At 43.3% G+C, this 26,593-nt stretch overlaps 2 protein-coding genes across 3 annotated transcripts; both read right to left on the bottom strand.

Annotated features, from left to right (window-relative positions):
- Positions 1-2,965: 2,965 nt before the first annotated feature.
- On the bottom strand, positions 2,966-16,866 carry diras1b (DIRAS family, GTP-binding RAS-like 1b). Its single transcript, XM_040200465.2, has 3 exons — positions 16,683-16,866; positions 9,097-9,438; positions 2,966-8,829 (listed from the first exon to the last, which is right to left on the bottom strand). Exons 2-3 carry the CDS (start codon positions 9,403-9,405, stop codon positions 8,542-8,544), a joined length of 597 nt encoding a protein of 198 aa, XP_040056399.2. The 5' UTR covers positions 9,406-9,438; positions 16,683-16,866; the 3' UTR covers positions 2,966-8,541.
- A 2,236-nt stretch (positions 16,867-19,102) lies between these two features.
- LOC120833396 (receptor expression-enhancing protein 6) lies at positions 19,103-25,588 on the bottom strand. Of its 2 annotated transcripts, none has more exons than XM_040200466.2 (6): positions 25,372-25,588; positions 25,152-25,288; positions 22,170-22,263; positions 21,037-21,175; positions 19,986-20,154; positions 19,103-19,689 (listed from the first exon to the last, which is right to left on the bottom strand). In XM_040200466.2, the coding sequence occupies exons 2-6, from the start codon at positions 25,264-25,266 to the stop codon at positions 19,652-19,654; spliced, it is 555 nt and encodes a 184-aa protein (XP_040056400.1). In that variant the 5' UTR covers positions 25,267-25,288; positions 25,372-25,588; the 3' UTR covers positions 19,103-19,651. The 2 variants fall into 2 exon arrangements, with proteins under 2 accessions (XP_040056400.1, XP_040056401.1); XM_040200467.2 differs by having other exon boundaries at positions 19,964-20,154; positions 25,372-25,512.
- Between the last annotated feature and the right edge of the window lie 1,005 nt (positions 25,589-26,593).

Genomic DNA, 26,593 nt, shown 5'->3' with positions numbered 1-26,593 from the left:
TCCTCCTCCTCCTCCTCCTCCTCCTCCCTTCCTCCTTCCCTCCTTCTCTCCTTCTTCCTCACTCCAAACAATCCGGTTACAGCACCTTTAGACCACGGGGCTCCCAGACACGAGCATTCACACAGATCCCTCCATTGTATTTAGAAAACACGGAGGGATATGGAATAATATTAATATGTATTATTTATTTTTGTTGGATGGCGCCTTGTCCCTCAGGTCCCAAGGCTTTACAGCGGTGTACATTTGTTAGAATGGATAAGGTAACACTTCCATAAATAAGAATGCCCATTCAACATTTATTTCTCTTTCTCTGCCTGCTCTGTGTATTGGCTATTATATCCGTAACTACATTCTTTTTTCATAATGATAGCTCAGATTATATGCAAATAATAAAAAACATTACTAGAATCAAGGTGACTATTTTAGTAGCATATGTAATTCAATAAAAACAGCTTTTAAACGAGCCTTGTCTGATATTCTGTATAGTGAGTGGCCCAAAATATATATACACCCTCATACATTGTAACCATTTGAAATACTTTCCATGCGTATTTCGAACACCACATGTCACCAATATATTGCCATACGCATTGTTCTTCTGACTATTACTGGTCATAAGCACATCCTAAATGCACTAAGAAACATGTTCTGACGATGTTAAAGCTTAATAATATGTTTCTTATTCTTTCGTAAACTTTTCTTTTTGAAAAATTAACCAACGTTAATGAAAATGTGATTAAAACTAATTATTTGCTTAGACTGTGATTTCCTTTATCTGAGCATTAAATGATCACAACGTTGCATTACTGTTATTTGTACCCATGGTACTTTTGTACTAGTTATTACTCAGTAAAATAAACTGCCCTGTGATTTTTTTTTCTGCCTAAAATGTGTCGTGTCTCCCAACTCTTCCATGACGCAAATCCAACCTGCAACATGTGTGTTTTTCCACTGGCGTGTGTGCGTCTTGCGTCGGGTACCTCACCGTGGCCACGCCTCCTCTGCGTGTGACGCCTCTGCGCTGTTCCGCCGCACGGTGGCGCACTTCACCCAGCTGAAGGGGGGATGTGGGCCCTGCCTCCAGCATTCCTGGCAGCCCGACGCAAACACACAAACACTGCTTTCCATCCCGCACCGAGCTGTGAGTCTTCTCTCCCACACGCAGTTTAAAAGTGCTGCATGATCACTGGCTGAGTGTGGACGATTCCCTCGGTGGTGACGGGGGACAAAAGGTCCAATGAGTAGGACCTACTCTTCTTTTTTTACCCTGAATCTGTGTATTTTTTCCTGGTCATTCTGACGGAGATGTACATTAGATACAGCTGCTTTCACGCAGGCACACTTCTGTCTTCTCTGTGGAAACCTCAGCTATTTATTATGACCACAAGAGAGCTATTTATAACTCACACAGAGCCCCTGCATTGGCCTCATTTCCACTGATGTGTAAAATGATGCTGATGCCTAAACATTTCTCTTTCATTTCCTCACCTTTAAGCCATCTCTTTCGCCTTCTCCCGCCTTCATTTGTCTCACATCCTCCTCCGATTCCACTCTGTGTATTCCCTCTGTCGTCCCCCCTCCCTCTGGTGTCTCATTGAGGAGACAGTTTGGTTACAGCGGATTACAGCAGGGCCCTTTTCTTTTTCTAAGAAATGAGCGGTGGAAGCCCATGAGTCACGAATGAAAGATCTCCCCCACCCACATCCTTTTTAATTCCATCCTTGCCTGCTGTGGGCTGTCATACACAGACTTTCCCAAATGACCAGAAGCAGACATCTCTGCATGTGTTTGTGAACCAAAGCAGGGGGCTTCGCCACACTGGCCCTGGGGGTGATGGAGGGTGGGAGGGGGGCAGTTTGTTGTTGTTGTTTTACTGCACTGTTGTACACTCCAGCAGCAGCCTGGGAGACCTCTGCCTGTCGTAACGCATCTCTGTCCCCACAAGGGTCACACCACACTCTCATGCGACAGCCGTTGTCAACGTCACACTGTCTCCATGGCAACCGCACTGGCAGAGCATCCCCAAGCAGATGTTGGAGGGTTAAGCGAGAAGTGAGAGTGAAGGGAGTAGTGGGAGTCTGTGAATCCTTTACTCGCTCTCCATTTATCTTTGTGCTGACGTGCTGATGCTAAGCAGGTGGAATTATGTTTAGGCCCTTTGCTGCACCTAATTAATTAATAATTATTATCTCCATGCCATGCTACTTTGTCTTTTCCACGACAGTTTAGAAGGAAATATTGTAGTTTTTGCTTCAGTAGCTGCATTCGTTCTACAGCTTCAGTTACCTAGTGTGTGAGAGTAGTTGCATAAAAACACATGATGAGTTTATGGATTAAGATTAAACCATAACGGTGGGTTTTTACAAAATAATTCTACCCAGCTTTATCATGACTAAATACAATAAATACTACATTATTCATATTAATCCAATAAAGTGGTGGTATGACCTATATATGTATGGCTATGCTATGCTATTTGCATTTACCAATAATATTTTTCGACTTTCACATAATACCTTTAATTTAGGATATTCATTTGAATTTGAGTATTTTATATGAAGTATTGCTGCCTTTACATTTTTTGGAGAATTTGTAATCCTTCTGCGGAATGGCACTTTACACAAAGCAAAACAGAGGCTTCCATTGACTAATGGAAGGTAAAGTATTGTTGAATGTTGACAGAAAAAAAGTTTCTCATGAGGACACAAATGTCTGTGGCAACTGACCAAATATTTCTTATCATATTGTATTCAAACTAAAGTGTGATATTAGAAGTCAGTCATCAGGGGACTATTCATGGACTATTCATCTTCAGGGAACCATGAATGTGTGAATGCAATTTCATGTCAATCCATCAAATAGTTGGACTAGAGTGGTGGGCCGGCTTATCGACAGAGCCATGAAACCTCCGGCTCAGCTGAGGAACAGTCCTCATGCACAGCGAGATCAAGAAGACAAGACGCACTCCTCAATTCATCATTTTATTAGGAAAATCATTTTGCAGATTTGATTATAATTATATATATCTATATATATAGACATATATATATGTATATATATCTATATATATGTGTGTGTGTCTGTTATTCAGAGGATGCATCAGCACAGTATATCTTAACAGGAAGACTATTGCTAGAATAAATATCTATACATCATAATAAGTTAAAGAAATAAAAAAGTTTCAACAGAAAAAAATGTAAACAAACAGAATAATTAACCGAAAACAATAAGTGCTTAAAAGAAATTAAAAATTTGCAAAACCGAAACGGTAAATGCTGCTGAGGATTTTTTTTTAAAGTATACAAAGATGATTCACAGTTTGTGTCCTTGTTCTCATGCTGGCTGGAACACCAATAGGGACCATGCAGGAATGAAGGGCCAGAGAGACAGGATAGTACCAAACTACATTACCCACAGAGTCTAAATGCCTAACGTTACGCCCCTTGTTCTCCAAAACAGCCTGCGAGTATTGGATCAGACAAGATGTAAAGGGGTGAGCCGGAGAGGTTAACAGGGTCCGTTTGCCCCTCGAACCCCAACGGTGAGTTCATCAGGTCTTCTGCCTCAACAGCGCTGCAAACTGCCCTCGTTGGTACAGATGAGTTGATGGCATATGTAAGATAAGTCGATAAACCACTGGCCTGTTTAGATTTCACGGACTGTCCTTTGTTTAGGTGTCAAAGTGTCATGTTCCCATCCTGCTATGGAGGAACGCACGTGAACCACATCCTCTCTGCTCTGCACCAGGCGGCTCTTAAGCAACATGACCTGTAGGTACCAGGTTACCTCAGACAAGGTGAGGTGAACTTCAACTGACGTTAATCAAAATTTGGGACAAAAGATGCCGATGTGAAGTCCCATGGAGACCCAAAGTGTTCAATATTTAAAAGATTAAAATGAATAATAACATGATATTATTGTTGAATATTATTTTGTTAACCTGTTTCTTTTCATTATAGCGTCATTGAACTGCAGGGCGGTTTGATTTCATTCCAGCTATGTGATTGGCTGCTGCTTTGGTCTGAATGAGCAGACAGACAATCACATAACTGGTGGCTCCCTGTTGGTCTTGATTGAAGATTTTGGGGAAAAAAAGTGATCTTGACATTTGGTAGTAAAAATGCTGAAAATATAAAAGGCCGAAGAAACAGGAGGTTATGACAGTTATAATAATGAGCTGAATTCTAAACATTCTTTGCAATATTTCAGAGTTTCATATATTTCAAAATTTAATTTCTTAATAAATCCAATATTGTTCACTTTGGGTTCCCGTATCTTACCGCCTCTGCAAATTAGCTGTCCTATTTGCAAAGAAAGTCATAGGACACTACAAAAAACAACTTCATGACAGCTGGTGAATTGGACATAACTTGTAGTTAAAGTGTAGCTCTCCTCTGAAGGAAACTCTTAAGATTTGTGTTAGTTTGAATTGGGCACTTTGACGGAAACGCATATTCTGACCGAAGCATCCATTCCTCTGCACACTCTGCTTTCTCATCTCTGAAATATTACGCTCTTTGAACACTATTTACAACTATCTACAATCAAAATTGGAGCAGGGTCGGCCTTCCGTCTGTTTTAGTGCAACCGACCTACACAACAACCAAAAACAAAAGGAAGGAAACTCATGATTTCAGGGGGCGGACAGCTGATTTATGGAGGAGAAGTGGTGACAGTGGTGCCTGTACAACAACGCATAGCGGAAAAAGTGACAGTGAGAGAACCTGTCTTCACTGACATGGCCTGTGTGAATGTATGGAATGTAATATGCGTGTAGAAGTGTGCGCGTGTGCAGCTGAGAGCATGCAGTCTATTTAGCCTCCATGACCGTTTATATGCCTGTGTAAGTATGTGTTTATTTTTGCCGGAGTGTTAAAGCAATGCGGGACGACTCATGCAGAAATGTGTAGGCCTTCTGCACAGGAAAGCAACCAACATCTGACAGAAGGCAGCACGCAAAACATTCGCACACACACACACGCACACACACACACACACACGCACACTCACGGAGGCCAGGGTGAAGGGATGCAAATAAGCAGCTGATTCTGCACATGCGTGTGTACGATTATGGTCACACTCACAGACAGCAGCAGTGAGTGTGCATCATTAAAAAGACGAGATGAGACCGGCCGAGGGAGCACGGGGGACAGAGGTGCGTGTCCTGATTCATGCCAGCGTTTAATTCACACAGCCCAAGAAGGTCGATGGAAGGCCACACATTTGCCGTGCACGCCTCCTCACATGCAAGCACGCTTGAGTATTACAAAGCCTAGATAGTTAACGCAATCCACATTTTTACGCTATTTCTTTTGAGTGCAGCCTCTCACTCGAGCGTGTTGTCCGTGCTGCTCTTGCACGTTGTCTCATTGTTTTTCCCTCTCTGCTGTGTCTCATTCAGAGCAGGAACATGAACAGCGACAGCCTCCTGTAGACGTCAGCAGAACAACAGATTGCACAAACATGCGCTGGCCGACTGGCGTTTGTGTGAAGCAACCGGACGTGTCAAGCTCATATTTATGCAGCGTTTGCACCGGCGCTGCCGGTAGCTACACACCAGATAGGGTCAGCACTGCCTGATAGATGTACAGATAACTTACAGCTCTTTTGTTTCTAGATTTTTATCCCCTAGAAGGACACATCAGGTTGGTACATGGCAGGTATCACTCCACCCTTCTGGCATCTAAAAACAAACCAAGACAAACCTTTTCAATAACAACTTGTTTAAAAAAAACAGATGGATGGTTGAATAAAAAAGGAAGCGAGAGTACGAGTGAGCGTGCCTGGGATCTGACACGTAAAGGACGCGCTTTACGATGCTAATGCTTGAGTTTTAGAGGACCTCAGAATACAACACATCGATACCGACGGATTCGTTCAGCTTTCAAAATGGGGGAAGAAAAGGAAACAGGGTGGAACCTTTAGTCACATATTCACATTTTGCTAGTATTATCTGCTAGATTTGAAGATCGGATGTGTCAAAGACAATATATCATGAGTATCATTATTAAGCTGTATATTACAGCACGTAGCAACATTGAAACCTCTGACTGTAACAACCTTTCCTGCTTCCAAAGGATTTATTCCCAAGCCGACAGCGGGTACAGTTTTCCTTTGGTAACATCTTACTTGAAGCTCTTATAGACATTTCATTCTACTACCATATGCTTAATTTACAATAACTGTGGGCGTGAATAATGCAGGAGGGACATTTTGTGTGGTGATACTAAATGAGGCATTGCTGATTAATAAGCAAGTCTCCATGTAAATTGTCACCCTAAAGTGCCCAGTTGTTGATTCTGCTGCACACAAAGACGGACAGGCGACAAACAGCTGCTGTGCTTCTTTTTTTTTCATCTGTGTCATGGGTTTCGCTGCACAGGAGCAGATTATCCTCCACGCACAATTGTTGACGGAAAAAAGAAGACAAATAATAACCCTGCTCGTCCACCTCCTTCTTCATACGACCCACAGTTCTGTGGAGGTTTGCACGCACTTATGAACCACAGCTCGCCGCTACGTCACGGTACCCTGTTGTGCAGCAGAACCACAACCTCATTGTGCCGCGTACCGGACAAATAAACACTAAGCATCTATGCCGAGACGCAGAAGCTACCGGTAAGCATGAGATTATTTCTCCTATGTTCAGGACTAGTGAATAAACGTTGAAGATGAAAATTGCACAAAGAGAACAAACTAGGAAAAGATCAAATAAAAAAAAGAGAAACACAAGTAAATGTATAAATAGATATGTTGGTAAAAAAGTATTGTGCTTTTGGCTGTCCCGTGTAGACTGTACAATATTCAGAGCTCCTGCGTGAGGACAGTTGTATTCATGCACTTTGGACATACAGTGAAGCCATTAGGCCCCAGGTGAATATTCTGTAATATGTGGAAACTCAACATAGGCAAACGCATGACAGATTACAGGTGTGTATGTGTGTGTCTGGGTGTGTACTTGTTTGTGTTTATGGTATAAAGTGCAATGTGAGGGCATTGATGTTGACTTTGCCCTGTTTGTCTTCATGTAATCAGTCAACAGTGTGACTCAAATTGACCTTTTACTTTTTTTACACTTGCATGAATGCATTTGTGCACATGCTGTGGCTGTGAATGTGTGTGTGACTCATTCTGTTTCCAGCTTGCTGATGCCTACATGAGCATATGGGAGGTAATGTAACCAAACCAACCAAATAGGAAACAGAATTTGGGGATTCAGCTAGAACTGAATCATCTGCACAAATCTTTTAGTTTAAGGAGGGCTTATTTTTTAACTCTTAACACAACTAAAGAGCATCATAAAGCAAACAGGCAAGAAATAAAGGCAAAAGAAGAGAAACCTTCACATGAAAAGTGCTAGAGCGAACGGACATTCTTGAACTGAGAAGCAAAAATCCTGCCCTCCGTCTGACCAGCCTGGCAATGATTATCCGAGTGAATCCTCCTCGTAGACAAGGCAGACGTGTATTTCTATGGTTTCATGAGAGTCCATCTTATTTCTTCCCGGATTTATCCTACAATAGATGAGAGTCTTAAAAGGATTGTTGCGCCGTATCAGTAGCTTATGTGCACACCCTGCCGCTGGATGTCTCTCCTCTTAAGATGAGGACATTTAGCAGATGAGTTTTTGACATGATGACAGCTTGATGAAGGCTAATTGTGGTCTTCTTTAAAATCTTTCTGAAGGGAGAAAAACGAGAAGACGTTGCTTTAATGCTTCACCCACTCGTGTAGACTAGATGGAACATATTGGAGTATCCCATGTTTATGTGCATGACAGTCCTCGGGAGTGGCTCTGTGATGCAGCTGGGTCTCAGTATTTAGCAATCTCAAAACCTGTGGGTTTTGCGCTTCCTAGCATGGCGGACAACTCAGCCTCCCACAGTAGTGCTTATTTCAGATGAGTGAGCTGTACTGGCTTTGTCGGCTCTGTTACATAAACATCACGCTTTTCTATGTTTCCTGTAGTACGGGGGTGTATACGAAGGATGAGGGTGCTGGAATGAGGACGGAGCCGAGCAGGGAGGGAGGGGGTCGGATGTAGAAGAGGGAGGACACGACATGTTTCGTGTGGATCAGTTTTCAAGGGGGGGGGGGGGGGGGGCTTCAGTCTGTGGTGTTCGTTCCGGTTTCCGGGGTTCTCCATGAGCTCCTCGGCCAGAAGTTTCTGGGACGACGCCAAAGTCCACAGCTGCGCTTCCTCCTTCGGTGGCCGATGTTCACAGGTTGATTCATCTGCGACGCGCACCTCTTGATTTTAATGTGAATATTCTGTGTCGCTCCCTCCTCACCTCTTGCATGATGCACATGGATGTGTGGTTTGAAACTAAGACCCTGTATGTTTTTAAAAAAAAATAACAGCTGATTTGTGTTTTGTGAATGCACCAGCCGAACGGAGGAGGATGTGGATGATGAGACCATTGCTGCCTCGCAGACGCTTTGCTCCGACTGAGACATGTAGTGAGTCCCTCCAATCCCTTGTCTTGCTTATTCTCTGTTTCGCCCCCAACCTTCTCTACCTCCACCTCCCCTCTCCCGGATTTACATCACGATGCATTTGCCCTTCAGTCTCTCGGCGCGGGACTGCTTCCCCGAGCGCTTGCCGTCGATGTTGAGGCTCATGTTCCTCTTCTTGTCAAGGTTGAGGAGCTCCTGGAAGAGCTCGGTTACGTTGTGGTTGGTCTTGGCCGACGTCTCCATGAAGGCGCACTTCCACTGGTTGGCCTGGGCTTCCCCGTCCTTGGTCTCCACCTCCCGCAGGGTCTCGTCGCTCTTGTTGCCCACGAGCATGATGGGGATGGCCTCAACGTTGCCCTTTATGGCCAAGACCTGCGGACGAAAAGGAGAACATGAGGGGAGGGCTTGTTATGTCCTTGCTGGTGAGAGCACATCATAAACGGCCAAACGGTTGAGTTGGAGAATAGAAAAAACTGTTGTATTACATTTCAAGGCTACTACCTATAAACAGAGGAAACCGTTAGGAATTAGCTTAGTAAAATACTTATTCTGTATTTAGTTATATTTGGTGTGATGTCTACAACACGCACACACCACCATGCATCAACCCATGAATCCACAAACACCATCACTTCCCACCTGTTGGTAAATGGGTTTGAGCTCCTCCAGGGACTGTTTGCTGGTGATGGAGTACACAAGGATGAAGGCGTGGCCTTTGGAGATGGACAGGCGTTGCATGGCCGGGAACTGGTGGCTCCCCGTGGTGTCGGTGATCTGGAGGGTGCACACGCTCTTGTCGCAGCTGATCACCTGGCGATAGGTGTCCTCCACCGTGGGGATGTAGGTGTCCCGGAAGGTGCCCTTCACGAAGCGCAGCACCAGGGAGCTCTTCCCCACTCCCCCCGCCCCGAACACCACCACGCGATAGTCGTTGCTCTGCTCCGGCATTCTGCCCCCTTCAAGCTTAAGACGGTGTTACACCTGTGATGACGAAGGTTTGGGGTTGAGGGGAAGGAAGCGAGGGGAGAGAGGGGAGAGAGGGGTGGGAAGGAGGGGACAGTTTTAACACAGCGGAAATTCTAGCAAATCAGCAGATCACAAAGCAGATGGAGGAACAGGAATTCGGGAAGCGCTGGTGGGATTCAACCTCAGGCTAGCAGGTGTGAAAGCACTACAAATAAGAGAGGATGAGGTCGCTGAGGCTACGAGAGATCAGTGCTATATGTGCATGTATAATGTGTATGTTGTACGTAAAGGTCAATTCTGGGTTAGAAACATGGCGGCCGGCTCTGTGAGGAGGACACGCTCCATATGCAGGTAGGAATGGCTCATTCAAATATATCAAAAACAACTCTTATTTTCAGGTGATTATACACACATGTGACATTACATTATGTTTTGCCAAAAGATCCCTACAGATGCTACAGTGTGTTAAAATGTGTCAGTGTGGTGTCAAACAACATGACTTAATGCCTCTTTAATCTTAGCCATTTAGAAACCATGTGATGCATATTTACTGCCGAACACATGTTGTGATATAATTGAAAAATATCCTTTCCAGAAATACAGAATTTTTTTAATTGGATATTAAGCTATAATAAACCTGATTTGTGATTAACAGCCACAACGTGCATTGAAATCCTCCCTGCTGTAACTCATACATATGCACCCGAGCAGCGTCGTCACACCTAATCTATCACTGTGTGTGTAAGTGCATGTGTGTCTGCTGAGCATCTGTGCATGATAACACATTGAATGTGTTGCATTATTTATCAACTGAGGTTCTAAACTTGCTTTAAGGTCCCATAATAAGATACTCATTCAGTTGTGATCATGTGCGGCTCTTTAAGCTCCAGCTGTAATGAAACAGTAAATTGACATCAATACTAGATGGAATAAGTGGATTTCTGTCATGCTTGCACTGCTGGAATCCACTATGGATGGCAGGGCCTCTGTAATTGCATTGCCAGGGTCTAGTTAATATCAGTCAAGGACTTCCAAATAAATAGGGATTCGGGGAGTGCCTCTTGAGATTTATGGTCAATCTATAGCTCCAAGTCTGGGGGACATATAGGAGCATTTTCTATCCATGCTGCACACACAGCCACAGTTTAATTTTGCAAATGGCTATCTGTCCTGTAGGCCTGCAGATTCTTCAGAAACTCTTGTTTAATGGATCCCCTGGGACATTTAGCGATGATACACTTTTTGAAACAGCCAAGGACACTGTCGAAAAAGCTTCATAAATGTTGCCCGTCAACAATTATTTCCACTGGGAGAGCACAAAAGCTGTTTAGAGCAGAGAAGCAGTGATAAATCCACCGTTATGCACCGAACATGAAAAAGACAATGAGAGCGGCTAGCTGGTGAAGTGTAGCATTTGCTCTGAAGACAAATATTTCCCACATCACAAAGGAGAGTGAATATTGGTGAATGCCAGTGAATGCTAATGAATCTCAGCAAAGATCTGCTTGCCCGAGATCTGGGAACACGCCAACGTTACAACATTAAACTCAGACGGGACCAGAGTGGTCACATGATCAGACAGGCAGTAAAAAGCTTAACATTTAGGCAGATGATCAAAGCCTCTTTGTTTTGAGGTAAAGCTAAGCCTGAAACATCATAAACGGCTAAAACAATCCCTGATGGCACAGGGTTTAACTTTAAGGTCAAAGTTGAACCAGCAAATCCGATGGTAAATTGTAAAAGTGTTTTATATGTATCCTTCTTTTTTTACTTTCAAAAATAATTTTGTCAAACAGCACATTCCTTGCTCTGTCTCACCTATTTTTAGTAACGTATAGCTGTGTTCCCAGATCCAGATAATGTTTCAGTTTACACAAAATCTAAACACAAAATCTAAATCTGAAGCCAAATGCTTAAAGCCACAAATTGTCATTTGTTGGTGCCTCTGTGATGGAACCACGTGCTCTGAACACTGATATGCTTGTGAATGTTCCTTTTATTGCTCTTTCTGTTCCTCTTTCCTCTTCATTTACGCATCTAGAAAACGTTTCCCTTTGACCTGCTCCCGTTTCTCCTCCATCTCCTGCTCACTGACTCCCCGGGCCCCATCGCTGGTTGATCAATAAAGTAAGGCCGCCGCTGCGGTTTTGATCGATGGGGCTGGTCTGTCTGGGTCCTGTCAGCTGGTCATCCTTCCTCGCTTTGTGCCCGTTGGTTCTTTTGGTCGGAGGGATTTCAGCGCCACAACAACGATCCTGCTCGTCAAAACCTTCCTCCGCTCCCTTCTGTCTTCCACCTGAGCTAAAATTAGCTGCCTCCCTCCCTCTGTCAGCAGCTATAACTGCACACGCAGGTGCAACCTCCCAGTGACACAGAGACACGTGAAAGCGCACACACACACACGAACACGCACACGCACACACGCACACACACAGCACTTTGGTTCCTTCAACATTTGTCCTTGACAGTAGGCCTCTGAGATTAACGACCTCCAAATCAGAAGCTTTCTCTCCCCTTTTCCCACTCCTCTTCTGTAGTTTTAGTTGAAATGAGAGGACTGCAGTCTCCTAATGAATTAATGGTATATAAATACATCTTTGGCAGTGAAGCCAAACTCCATTAGCAAATGGCTCTGGCACAGAGCAAACAAGCCTCCTCTCCTCTCACTCAGACAAGGGAGCCTCCTCGCATCGTTTATTTCCCGGAGCAAGCAAGGAAATGTCACCTTTAGTGAAAATATGCACATAATTCCCCTCAGGAGAGCCACTTACGCAGCGGCACAAAGGATGCGCATTAACCAACATCAAACACGATCCCATTCAACAGATCAAGAGCGTGATTGAATAGACACCAACAAAGCCGTCCTGTGGTGTGTTGTTGAGAGAGCGTTCTGATCAAGCCGCAGATACTGGAATGCCGAGGGTACACAAATATGTTTTGGGGATGAAAGTATTACGGGAAAAGATCTTATTCTCAATATGCTCTGAAATGTTCTGACTACTCTCTCACAATCGCACTCACGCACACACACACACACACACACACACTCACGCACACAGACCACATCTGTCTCTTAAGTCGCCAGACGATCAGACGGACACGAGTGTGCGTCCGTGCAGTCGAGCAAAAGATTCCCTGTTTGCACACGTCAGCGGCCGCGTCTCAAGTTTGCATCTTCCGAGAGGGATGAATCTGCATTTTTAGCAAAAGGCAATTTAAAGTCCCAGGCTGTTTCATTAGAAGTGATCAGGCAGTGGATGATGCATTCACACATTTAGTTACAGTCTCAGACATTCAGTCACGCTGCTCTCACAGTGCACACCGACCAATGGAACACAACACATGAAAAAGCAGTGAAAAGCCTGTTCTGAAAAATTTGAATTATTATTGAGTTAAAAAATATATGAACGTGACAAATTGTATCCATCACAGTACTAAAAATGTGACGACAAACACACATTTTCCTGTCTGATTCCATGCGTGTGTGTGTGTGTGCGTTAGAGGGAGATGATGCAAATAAAGGAAACTTTACGTGTTAATGGAAGTCAATTAAAATAATGTGTCATAATAATATCATGAAAATAGGTTTAAAATAAAATAGGCTAGTTTGAAGGCTGTGTGTGAGACTATGAAGGGGGGGGGGTGTCTGCCTCTCATCAGTGTCAGTCTGTACCGTGATTGAGCGCACCACCTCACGTGCGTGGAGTTTGTGCCTGAGAGCGTCCAGGAGGTTGCAGCGCTGTGGTCTTGGCTTAGCAGCTAATCATTGAGCTTAACCTCCTGTGTGCTGCTGGCCGTCTCTGCATTGACCCAAATATCAGGACTTAAGATACCAGCAGTCTTCCTGTAAGACTACATGCAATTCCGAAGGAAGCCCTAAGATTCTCCACAAAATTCCACTCGACTTAGCGTATACTAAGGGTAACACTGTGGCATTAGCAATATCAGCAGAGTCAAGCCTAATTACTTATAGCAGAGTGATTGAGACAGGAGCTCTACATGTAGCGTTACTATGGTCAAGTTCTTTTATCCTTAATCCCTCCTTTGGCACTAACCATGTTTAATGTGGTAAACGTGAGGTTTAATATCACATAAAATGCTCCTTGAGCAGATACTTTGTCAGAAATACAAAAAAAGGGCAATGTGTGCATCTGTTTGAAGTGCAACCAAAAGAAGGCTCAGGACATAATTAGTATGAAGAGTTAGAGTTTATGAAATGTTAAGGATTATAACTCATAGTAAACTCTTTTCAGTAGTCTTCATTAATTCAACACGTTAGTGTTTTCTGTGACAATTCCAGATGCACTGTGTGCATTCACACAATCCTGGTGCAAGAGAAAGGTGAGTCCTTGTCATAAAACAATGGGGTTGAATGTATTTGTAATTATTAATTGCAAATCTAAAATGTGTGTAGCTCACTTGAGTACTTGCACAGAAAAAGAGCAAGAGGTAAATGTAGAACAAAATCAAATCTTGCCATAAAAAGCTTAAAGGTAACAGACAAATTGTTGCAAAGCCAAATGTGTACCATCATGAGCATTTAGCTGCACAATGCCTGTTGTTGCCCAAGCAGAGGATCCTATTGGAAATGTACACTAAATGCACACCTTCAAGGAGAGATTAGAATAATATTTCCCCTTCCGGCAGATTGAATCCTGAGCTGTAATCAAATCCTGCAACCATAATAACGCTGATTCTGTGCTGCAGTTTGTCACACAGGACTGGATCCATGTAATTAGCCTTTGAGTGTGTATTATGAGTATTAGCTTGACCTGGGGAACCCCGCGTGGCTCCGTCTGGCCTCTCCGTAAGACTCCACTAATACCACAGCCCGGCGTCTGGATATTAACACCAGAATCGGGCCAAGAAAGAGTAAGGGAATTTGGTTTCCTGCACTAGCAAAACAGAAATCAGGTCTGTTTTAAAGTCTGCATGGTGTATTCAAATGAGCTTCTTCTCAGACGCTATGAGGCCACTGAGTTGACTGCAGCACTAATTGCAGACTGCTGGTGTGGGTTGCAGGAGCCTGCCTGCAGTGACAGATGGTGACACTGACAGGGGTTGTACTTTTGAATTGACTCCGCTGGTTTCTACCGACAGCATCAACCAAGCACATCTTTTTTTCTTCATAATACCACTTGATCCACGTCTGAAAACCACGCAGACGGAGATGTAGAAGGGAATCTCGCTGCAGACTGCCGGCGAGGCTCAGGTGAAGAAACTGGGATTATGGGAGAGGCAGTTTCTTAATCTCTAACCACAAATTTTCTCTCAGTTCTCTCAGAACTCATTTAATAATGAATGAGTGATATTTGAAGGAAATGTCAAATATTCTGTATTACTAAAAATAATCCTGCCTAATGCCATGTCTAACGGAGACTGTATAGACCTTTCAGATGAGCCGTGCCCTCAGAGCATCTAAAAAAAATTCAAACATTTTAACCGTCCATAAAGCAACCACACTATTTACTTTTAAAATAAAATGCATATCCCTATGACATTTTATCAGAAGTCTGTTGTGGGCAGGTTTCCTCATTTTCTGGCCTTTGTCTCACTATCAGCCGTCACATATTTATGTTCTTTTTATAGTTGGTTATTCTTATTTTACTTTACATTTTCACATTATTATTGTTGTGTAATGTTGCCTTTTCATACAGCTTATTGTTATTGATTGAATTGATTTCGTAATATGTACTATTGTAACATATAATCCTTATACATCTTTTTTTTAACGTCTTTTTTCTGATTTTTTTATATTCTGTTTATTTGTATATCTATGTATGACAGAGCAACATGTAACCGGAGACAAATTCCACGTATGTGCAAACATACGATTCTGATTCTGATTCTGATAAAATAAAGCTCAAAGTGATATGATAAATTATTTGATACCTTTTTGTTGCAAACTTTCTCACTGCAGCAAATAGCATCTTGGATCTGACGTTGTTAACACTATTATCACAGATTGCACAAGAATAATTTTTTAATCCACTGAAGCATCCAAATTTTTCTAGCAGCTGCCTTTGTGCGTGGAGCTGCACGTCGACAGCAGAATTTGGGGGGAAAACAGAAATTCAATAATCATCATCCGTGCTCATCTTGCACATCATCAAAAACCTCAGCACATCAGCCTCGTCCCTTCCTCTGTGTTTTCTATTAGTTATCGTGCATTGAGTCATTTCTTTGTCCTGCCTCAACAGCAGAAGTGTTCTTATGCAACTGTGCGGTGGCCATTCACACTTCCACTTATCTCCCATCCTCGACCCACACACGCATGCACCTCAATGCTGTACTCCCCAACCACACATTTAATAGCTTAATCACATGGTTTACTCTCATGCATGTCCTCTCTATTCTCACAAATCCTGAACTCCCCCCCCCCCCCCCCCACACACACACACACACACCCATGACTGGCAATGTTCAAAGCATACAGGAAGTTGAGTCACATACATATTCTCTCTCTCTCTCTCTCTCTCTCTCTCTCTCTCTCTCTCTCTCTCTCTCTCTCTCTCTCTCTGTGTCTCTCTCTATCTCCCTCTCTCTCTCTATCTCAAGCACGCACAAGGCCTAAATGATGCAAAACTCCTTTTGTTTTCCATGATGATTCTCTTCTCTAGTCAATAGACGCCCAATGAACGGGCACGGGAGGGGATGGGCATAGAGAGACACTGATCCAGATGGAGGATTAACCACAGGAATCGAGCTTTATGCGTCACGTTGGCGTCATTATTGTTGTACAGTCTCCGTCTCGGCTACAGTCAGGAGAGTCCGCAGATTGGTGCGCAGCGCCATTACAGACCGCCCTACTCTGTTCGGTTCATTCATAAATACCAGAGGATCGCCATCTCGCAACGGTGCCATCATTTCGCAGTTACAGCGCCCCCCACCTCCCCCGTCCCCCATTCCCCCATTCCCCCGTCCCCTCCCTCTACTCATCAAAGCAGTATCATAATCCCAACACTCTTACATCTCGCCCCCCTCTATCGCCCCCCACCACCCGCTGACTGCCAACATGGCTGTGCGGGCACACAGGCTGTACACCATTCACACGACGGAGATGTGCGAGTCTTGATTGCAGCTGCTCTGGATGCATTTAGGACAACAACAACACCCGGATGAATAAAGAACATGAGACACGATGTCCCGCGTGCGCGCCGCGCAGAGCAGCAGCCAGGCAGAAGGACCGCGGTCACGCCACCGAGTACCAACATGTAAGCTCCGTGTCCGAGATGCGGGGATGCGCGGCGTGTCCCTACCTGGTCGGGAAGTGGAGCTCCGCTTCGGGGTTGTCCTCGGTTCGGACGGGTATGAGACAAACGCTGAAAGCGTCTTAAAGCATTTTACACGGTTCATGTAGAGCTCATGCCGTCCGATTTCCAACACCGCCACAGACGACTATCTCGCTTTCTCTGACAATCTCTCTCTCTCTCTCCCTCTCTCGCGCGCGCAGATAGGACGTGGGAGGTGCTTTGCCCTCTCCAGTATGTGTCCACACTTGATTTACGTGCTGTCCAAAGACTTCCCTGTGGCCGGGTTGCCAGCAAAGCTGCAGTTTACTAAGAACTTAAAGTATTTCATTAGACCCAGTGGAATGTTATACGAGATCATCATGATTTTGAGATTTAGACATTTAGATGTCTAAATGACGAATTGATGAAAGAATATGGGATTATTAATGAGACACTGCATATGTCAGACTCGAATATGATGTTATGTAATTATTATTTATTATTACAGAGGCTATAGAAAATGTTAGTATATTATATCAACAGCCAAACGCGTGAGGAGAGCGCCATTTAATTTCCAAAATGATTGCGTCGATGGTTCAGCCAAAGCCAAAAAGATACTTGTCCCGGGTATAGACAATTATTATGCCACTTTCATTTTGGCCCATACAGAAACTCAGAGAATGGCAAAGGTGAAATCTTGAGTGAATCTCAAAATCTCGAATTGTTGTATTATTTTGATGGAGTTAAGCATTTGAGTATATTCATTTTGTTGTTTGCTCAAATGTAAACCGACCTTTTAATATGAATACTACACAATTACTCCAATCAGGCACATTACTACCAATCACGCATGGGTAACCAGGAGTATCCTGGAAATACACGATTGAATACTTTGTATTAAGTTTTACTTGTCAGCTTTTACCCTTAAAAAACAACCCACATCTCGTCTTCATATTCGGGATCAGCACCGCGGACAGCGACCTCATTGTTTCAGCACCACGGGGAGAGACAGCGATCCCAAATGATTGTCTCTGAATGAGTATCCATAGACGACAGTGGTGTACACAGTAGGGTGTGTACAGTAGGATGAATACACTGTACACACACACACACACAACAGAGAAGAACAACACGTGCAGGCGCCCTGCTCACACAGTAGATCAACCAGGAAGCGCATCAGTCGACGCCCGAACATATTCTCAGCGTCGAAAATAATTTAAAACATTTAATTAATTTCGATTTGTCGTCATTGCGCGTGAGGAACCATCGGCTCGGCGCTGATGAAAGCCCGTGGCAGAAGGGGAGCGGGCCTGGTTTTGAGCTGTTGGTACGTGACGGTCTCCCTGTATGACTCACCGCCTCTCCATCCACAGCGGGGGGCCGGCTGCCATCTGTCGGCGAGCCCGGGAACTGCAGGACGAGACACGGTCACGCAGGAGGAAGTATAACGCGTGAGAGTTAAGAGCTAAAAATCGACAGCTGGATAGTTTAAGAATGAAGTCCAAATCGTATGTTACAATGGGCTAATTTGCAATCTTCATAATACAATAGGTAGGAGAGATCAGTAAGCATTGGGCCCGATCATATTGAAGTTTACCAACATCAGTGAAGTGCGACTTTAGACTTCCACTTCTAAGCAAACATAAATGAGAAGTGCTCAGACAACAGGCGTTAAATGTCAATGCAGACGTTAAATGTCAACGCAGAGGCAGGAATGTAATTATTTGTACAGGTAAAGTTACATAAAAAACACCCAGAATCTTCACAGCAACCATGTCCAGATGAGTGCCTTCCTCTCATGGCGGTGAGTGGACATTGCACCGGTTACATTCAGCATGCATCACAGCCAGTGCACAGGCACAAAGGGCCTCCCTTTCAGAGCCCCTCGAGCGTAAATATAGTCATGGACAAATTAACGTGCGGGCGGTTAGGCCGTTTGAATGCCGGTAATTGGACTTGAGGGCGATCGGTCAAAAGGAACAAGTAGATATGAGAATGGGAGAAAAATGGTCCCGAAAACGTATCACAACAGTTTTTAAAAAAGCATGTTGTCCCCAATTTGTATATATATTGTGTCATTTAACGTTTGATAAGAAAATCAAGCAACAAAAATATCTCCCTGTAAAATGAAGTTTAGATATGTTGAATAAAGATTAGAGTATTTAAGTAATGTTTCCAAAGTTTACAGTTCATGAATAAGAAACATGTAATGCTGCAAAATAAACCAGAAGCAAATCAGTAGAAGTTACTGATCCAGAAAGTTAATTTCACTGACTTGGGACACACACAAAAAAAAAATATATCAATGAGATCACTGGCACGTGAATTTTGTAACTTGGACCAAATAAAATCTAATTTCCCACTTTGGGAGGAAAGACACCGTTTGGGGAAAGGACATGAGAAGAAACAAATACAATCTGAAAGTTTAAAGCCAGACTAGTAGACACTTTATAAAAGGTTCCAGTTTTATTTAATCATTATAAATTAAGACATTTCAAAAGGCAGAAGTCATCCAGATGTAGTTACAGATTGAGAACCTTCCCAAGAGCTCAAACAGACTTCAAACTGCTTGGCACATGCAAAGGTAAGGCTTTTAAGAGTAAGAAAACATTAAAACACACAGCTAAGTTCCAGTTTTGATTTACAAGGTTAGAAAACACCGGTTTGTAGACACATTTGAAAACAACCTGTATTTAAAACTCTCAATGTTGTCAGACTGCCTTCTGGTACAAATGGCTCACTTTGACAAATAATGTTGACAGCACCACCACTGTTGCACAAATATGTAAACTCTTTTTGCCAAAAAAGAATTCTCTCACACTACAACAAAGAAATGAAGCGCACACAGAAAGATCACAGTTCCAGATTGTCGTCGCTGTACCAACGGCAGTAAACTGCACAAACAATGTTTAATTTATTGTCACGAGGATGAAGCGTCACCGCATGGCGCAGTGGGTCCATCGTCATTCGACAGACACACACGGCTACCAGGTTTCTCACTGGTCCTTCTCGTGGTTAAGGGCCCGGTTAACAGCTGACGGAACACAAAGAGAAGAAACTAGAATTCCCACCTTGCAGTTGTATTTACCCCTGAAGTCATGCTGCATTTGTATTTATCTTTCATCTTTAAGTTAAAGTGGAAATTTGTACCTCATTTGAATTTACACAGACATAAAAACACTGAAAGATTTAACATACTACTGTACTTGAGGAGATCATGTTACAGTGTGAATGATTGGGTGTATGCTGTGAGAATAGGTTGCTGCAATATCTTTATTTATTTATATATTGTATTTGGCTGTACTTGCATGTACACTGTTGGTATCTCACCCTCCTTCGCCACATTCTCAGTTATGTTCTTGGCCTTGGCGCTCAGATCGCTGACCACACTGTCCATGGTGGCCTGGTGTTTTAAGAAAAAAGGCCGGATGACCCTCCTGTAGATGATCTCAGAGCCGTTCCACGTCACTGGAGCCATACACCAAAGCAGGAACAAGCACTGAGGGAGCATAGAGATTAGATTACTGTGCATCTTCCAGTCTGATTAATTGGAAGAAGAAAAACTGCAGCTATTTGAAACCAATTGTGATTGTAAGTAAACAAATACATGACAAACAGTTAGTGTTTGCATTTTGCTGAAATGACGTTAAGTTCCAACACTCAATGCACAATAGGAGACAGTTCTGTCCTAATTATTCAGGATTACATTCATTAGCAGAAACCAAAACACGTTAAATCAAGGAAAGCGATGATGATAACGACAATAATGCCTGAATAAATTTGGCTCTGGTTAACCGTAACAGGACTTTCTGTATGTGGGGGTCCCTTTTGTCTCAACACAACCTAAACTACACTCAACATCAAAATCTACTCGCAGGTAAGGACATGAAACAGACTCCAAGACTCACTCCACTGAATGGAAGTCCCAAATGCATTGTAACACACACGCACACGGTTCTGTATATGAACTTTCAAAATAATTGAATTGGGTAGTTAATATACTTTGCAACAGTTTTTCTCCAAATCACCTAGGTTTTGGAGCCGTTAGCAAGTTCATTTACTTTACATTTATTTAACGGATTCATTAGTAACCAACAATCACACAGCTACATCATAGCAGATTTCTGAACGTCTTTTCCATGATGGGGCGCAGTTGGCCAACTACAACGTTCAGAGGACCAAAAGCATTGAGCATCCTGTGAGTCACGTTGTGACGGTCTGGTTTCCCAGTAACCGCAGACTTGGCTGGCAAAACAATAGAGAAGAAAAAGAAAGGGAGCGATAACAAACGTTCAGCCTGAAAAAAACAGAACTAAATAACGTCCGTACAAAAAAAAAAAAAAAAAAAAAAGAACTAGCCCGAAAAACAATGTTAACCTACCTTGCCAATATAGTAAAAAGGGAACCAAAAGAGGAAGATGTCAGAGAAGGCCTCGACGATGCTGAAGAGTCCGTAAACAACCCAGTAGGTGAGCCACTGAGTGTCATCCTCCTTCACACTGCTCTCGATGGCCTTAATGCTGAATGAACAAAACGACGACAGGTTTGAGTCAGAAGATTGATGAGGTAGTAACATAAGACCGTAAATACTGCAAACACCAAAAGTGACACCCATGGTGGGTTTAAGTTATCCTGGAGTGTGACTGTTAAAAAACAAAAACAAAGGGTGGATCCCTTGCAGTTGTTATTGTAGGATGACACGATAAACATTTGTGCAGAATGCAGAGGCTTGCGATTTCTAATAAATAAACACTGTAGTGATGCGGTTAAAATGTTACAACGCACCAACAACTGGCAGCTATTTCATTAGTACTGTTCAACATTTTATACATTAACTCAAAGCGAATTGTGGCCCGTTTGTTTACAAGAAGAAAGCCGCAGGGTGCCTTTAAGCAGCGGTTATTGGATGGGCTCAGATTTATGGGGGTGTAAATACCGTACTACGGGTCTCTCAGGACGACACTCTTGTGTCCACATGTACGCCGACTGAGTTATTGGCCATTCTACATCATTCCTCTACTCCACAGAGGTGCAGTAGGAAATCAGGTCCTACTGCAAATCCATTGTTGTTAAACAAAAAATCATCAGGGAATTTAGTAAAAAAAAAAAAAAAGTCATAAATAAATAATTTGCATATTTTCATATAATAGGTGAAATAGGAAAATTTGAAAATGTAAAAAGCATATCAGTCGCTGAAGACTGTTTGCCGAGTTTTATATAGTTTCCGTCCAGTTTGGATGATTTGTGTTTTAGGACTACACATTCTTCATATTCTTCAGTTTAGGCGCGAGAAGATTTCCTTTGTCGAGCCCCTAACCACAAAGAAGGAAACTCGTGCCAGATGTATCCAGCTCTCTCGGTCCAAACAGCACAAAGTGGTGGACTTATTTCTTTAGCAGTACATTTACTGGTAGCACTGACTGGACATGCAAATGCAAACGCTAGTGATTTCCCCTTTAAAATTGTCTACATGTAGTTTGGAGTGCATTGAAACAAGCTCATCTTCATACATACGAGAAATATGCCGGATACGCGAAGCCAATGAGGTTGCAAAGTAGTGAGGCTCCGTATCCAAACAGAAGATACAGCCCCACAAAACCCAGAACACCTGCAGAGAGAGATGATGAGGGTAAGGTTATCAAGTTACTGGACAAACAATTGAGCTAATATCAAGCTAAAAACGAAATGGTGTGTGTGCCCGAGAGCAGGATGTCTAGACAGTACCAGGACCAGGAGGAGCACGAAACACAAGTCAAACATTGATATTCAAATTCAGGTCAGTGGAAGCATTGACATTAAATACACCGCTAAGCTCACAAGGCCATGTGAGACGGCCTGGACGGCCCAGTCTCCCTTAAAAACAGAGCCAACAGCTGACTCCAATAGAGAACACATTCAGCAACATAGTGCAATCAAGAGAAGGCAGTGCAGGGAAATGGTAAACTATAAGGATATCCTGCAAAAGCTTGAATACAAACAGTTGTCTTAACAGGAGTGTAACACAATTATTAGTTTAGGAATTGGACCGTTTTGACTTCCTACCACTAAGCAGCTTATTAAAAAAGTGTAAGACTAATAATGCCAAGCTGCTGTGCAAAATAACAGTTAGAATAGTGGAGCGAGACATTTCAATGGCTTTATTATAATTGTTCAAATGTTGATGTTATCCATATTTTACATTTCAGACCAATTTGGATATTGGGCAAGTGAAACATTGTGGCTACTTGTCCAAAGCTTACTGTGACGCCCTATACTGGACTGCATTGTATTCACCTCCCAATATAATGCAGTGCTACACCCCATTTAACAATAACCAGAATGATAAACATGACGGAATTTAAACTTCATAAAAAGGGTGGCTTAAAATCAACCGTCCATATTTATCTAATAACGCAATTATCTGACCCTTTTCTGGATTTCCACACAAATTTACCATAAAATCTGTAGGATCTTCAGGTGATTTGAAAGCCATTGCATGGCGCCGACTCTTAGCAATAGCAAGTTTGCTGCATTGCTCATCCCTCAGGCTTATAAAGTCTGCGGATTAGCTTGCAGCAAGATGCTGACTTCTAAGCCAATACATTTTGGCCTTTCCCTTTCTTACATCACAGATCGACTTCAAAACCGCTCATGCGCTTCCGTTGCTTCGAAAACTCTCCAGGGTACAGATTTCCAAATGCTGCTCGACAGCCGCTGTGTGAGGGAACGCTGTTTCTACACAACAGGTTTGTGTAAAAACAAGGAGCATGACGTCCAACCCTCGAGCAGCTGTAAAGGAGAGTAATGAATACATCATTCAAATTTAGCCAAACCTCACTATCGATAGCAAAGCCATGTCTCAGCAACGGCAGCGGCAAAATAAGGTCCCACAGTACCCAGAGCACTTAAAGCCTTTGATGGTGTCCAAACGATTCCCTGCTCTTTACATCTCATTTGGGTTTCCCAGCTCATATACAAATGTCCATGCAATTTCCCGTTGGCCCACTTCTCTCTAATGAAGGTAAAAAAAAACAGAAGAACTGGTTGAACGCCTGACATAATCAGGCACCGCACACAGCAACGCTTTGAATGATAAAACCATACACTGACGTTTTTAATTAGCCAGCGATGCATACTGCAAAGGTGATCTATCTGGCTGCAAGTACCGGTAAGCACATTTTACAGCCTAGAAAAAAAACTAAACTAAACTAAAAACAAACACTCAGTGAGGTCGGCTGCATCCACCGCAGAGAGGAAACCCGCTCTACTCGAGTCAGCAGGTTGGTTCCTCCACTTCAGAGACATACAAGTCTGCACGAACTGCAGACGTTTCTCGGCTGAGCGGGTGAGAGTTTAAAAAAGGGACTCACAGGCCCACGTCGGGTACAACAGAACGTTGGCCGGAGCAAACGGGAAGGGATTTATTGTATGCAATGAAGGGTTAGGGTACATTATCAGGGCACACGCCTGTAACAAGCCTTCATCGTGGCCAAAGTATCACAGGAACGGATGTTGCGTCACAGAGAAACCGAACGAGATACTGACGCGGCACAGTGTAGAGATAAAATGAGGCTGCTCTTTCAGGAAATAGCCATATTATATAAGGATATTTGCATGCAGTTCTCCGCATTTGAGAGCCAGCGGAGTGCATTTAGAGTGTGGTAATAAAGAAAAAATAAAAAAAATGATTTGCATGCAGATCTGACTGAGCTTTAACACACGCCAAATAAACCGATCGGACTTTTGTGATCATAGGATCAACTTTACGAAAAAAACAGAAACCTGCCAGAGGGTCTGAAGGCTCACATCCAGCAGTCGCCGTCCCCGGTGACCTTAAATCGAGTCGTTTAATTAAACGAATCTTCATGTTCCATTTTGAGTAACGACAAGGCGTTTAAAACGTAGGACAGCCTGACTACCAAGTGTCATCTAACAGTTAATGCAGAGAAACCGGTTGACCAATACATAGATACTGTAACCTGAGGCGTCTGGCCTTTATTGACTGTGTCTAAACACAACTCGAACTACAAGAGCAGCCTGCAGATGAATAACCAGTCATCCCAGAGTCTCCTTCCATCTCTGCATTGCACTGGATGCATTTCGGGACGTGATAAAAATACCCCTTTGGGACCAGCTGCCGCTGGTAGATTTACAGGCGGCTCATTTCAAGCGCGGTTTATAACCGACTCTAATCGTGCAACGGGCGCATAAACGCGCGAGCTGCGTGAACTTTGCTACGTGCGCACGGTGACGTGTAATAAACCGGCTAGCAGAGCCACGCGGGACGCGAGAACACGGTGAAAAAGTGGAGGTGTGTGTGTGTGTGTGTGTGTGTGTGTGTCCACTAGACCACAACCGGCTGCCAGTAGCTCAACTGACGTCACCGTTAGCTGCCGTTGGCTCGCCGTGGAGAGCAAACGGCAGCTAACGAAACACGAGTAAAAGTACACACACGAGCATGAGGAGAAACGGTTGAGAAGTGTCCCCCTTTTCTCCCTCGCAGAGTCGTTGACTCACCCAAGGCGATGTACTCCCTCTTCACTCCCGTCTTTTGTTCCACGGTCGCCAGCTGATCCGTCACGAAGTTCTTCTCGTGGAGCAAAGTCACAAAGCGGTCCTTGAGTTGGCTCATTTTGGGGGCTTTTCCTGGGCCTCTGTGGGCGACACAGAATGTCACACGGACCGACGTGTACGGTATGTGGGATAAAACGATTAAAAAGGGGGGAACGTTACTGACCTTGGTTTGATAATTAGCCCGATAACTCGCCGCTGGATCGCTGTCTGCTGACTCCGTCAAGTTGCGGTGGCGAGGGGAGGGGAGGGGAGGCGAGGGGGAGGGGTTTAACAGTCACCCGCTGGCCAATCACAGAGCTCCGTCGCTGCAGCAGGTGAACGGGCGACGTTTTAACCGCACCGTGGAAGCCGATAAAGGACTTTGTTTACATTATTGCGTCAACTTGAGTGATTAAATTAAACAATAACTGAATCATTTTCCATGTGTTATTTGAGAAAAGCAGTTAGTATTAATTCGTACCCTGCTTTATTATATTTTATAATATTAACAGTTTAACCTCTTGGGAATTAAAAGGAAAAAGGATTTGGACAACGTCAAAGTTGCATTCGTTGCGGAACCAGCACATAAATATTGTTCTAGGCTCTATGGCAGCCTTCATTGCATGGTATTATTTAAATTCAACTGGGACTTTGCTTTATTGCCAATTCATCACATTGTCTCTCACATTTGCAACAGCAGGGGGCACCTTATCATATTTCATACCAATAAAATTAAGATTTAAATATCTGTAGGCCTATAGCTATTTTTCAGAATTTTCACATGTAAAAAGCATTTTAAAATGTTTAACTAGAGTGACAATTCTACAGTTTTACATTATATGGTACTTTTGTCTTTCAAAATAATCACATTTTAAGTGAAAGCGCAATGCATACATCCCATAAAAGGCCTAAAGATATATGCTGGGGAAGGTCACATGATCAGCTCCCCTATAACCAGCTGAGCCAGTTAAACAACCAGCAGACTAAAACACTGCAGATAATGTGAAGTAAAAACAAAGCAGCATGAGACCAGAGAAACCGAGTGGACTCTAAAAGCACTCACGAAAGTTATTTTTTTTATTAACTCATTACACATGTGGGTTTAATTCTTACTTGGACAGTTTCATTGCACATGTGGGTTTAATTCTTACTTGTTTATGTTCTCTTTCCATCACCCCTCTGGTGGTTGTTTGTCCGTATTGTACTGAGCAATTCTTACAAAATGAAACACAATCTGTTGATTGTGTTTTCATGAAAACACTCTTCATTTGGAAAAGCACTTTTTTTCCCTTTTCGGTCGAAGAGTTCTTCATATGGTTGAGAAAGTTGTTGGGTTTAGAGGGGAAAAAGCAACTTAGGAGATGATTAAGACCATGAAAAAGGCAAAGGGTTGAATTCAAACTCAA

This window comes from Gasterosteus aculeatus, chromosome 15, assembly GCF_964276395.1.
Source record: "Gasterosteus aculeatus chromosome 15, fGasAcu3.hap1.1, whole genome shotgun sequence".
NCBI lineage: Eukaryota > Metazoa > Chordata > Actinopteri > Perciformes > Gasterosteidae > Gasterosteus > Gasterosteus aculeatus.
The sequence above is the reverse complement of the archived record's forward strand: the minus strand, read 5'-3'. Positions and strand labels throughout refer to the sequence as shown.

Excerpts from the sequence above, each read along its gene's own strand:
- diras1b (XM_040200465.2), bottom strand. The coding sequence starts at position 9,405 with ATGCCGGAGCAGAGCAACGACTATCGCGTGGTGGTGTTCGGGGCGGGG. Across the intron at positions 8,830-9,096 it reads TCAAACCCATTTACCAACAG|GTCTTGGCCATAAAGGGCAA; the intron begins GTGGGAAGTGAT and ends TTTCGTCCGCAG.
- LOC120833396 (XM_040200466.2), bottom strand. The coding sequence starts at position 25,266 with ATGAGCCAACTCAAGGACCGCTTTGTGACTTTGCTCCACGAGAAGAAC. Across the intron at positions 22,264-25,151 it reads GAGGGAGTACATCGCCTTGG|GTGTTCTGGGTTTTGTGGGG; the intron begins GTGAGTCAACGA and ends CTCTCTCTGCAG. Across the intron at positions 21,176-22,169 it reads GCGTATCCGGCATATTTCTC|CATTAAGGCCATCGAGAGCA; the intron begins GTATGTATGAAG and ends TTGTTCATTCAG.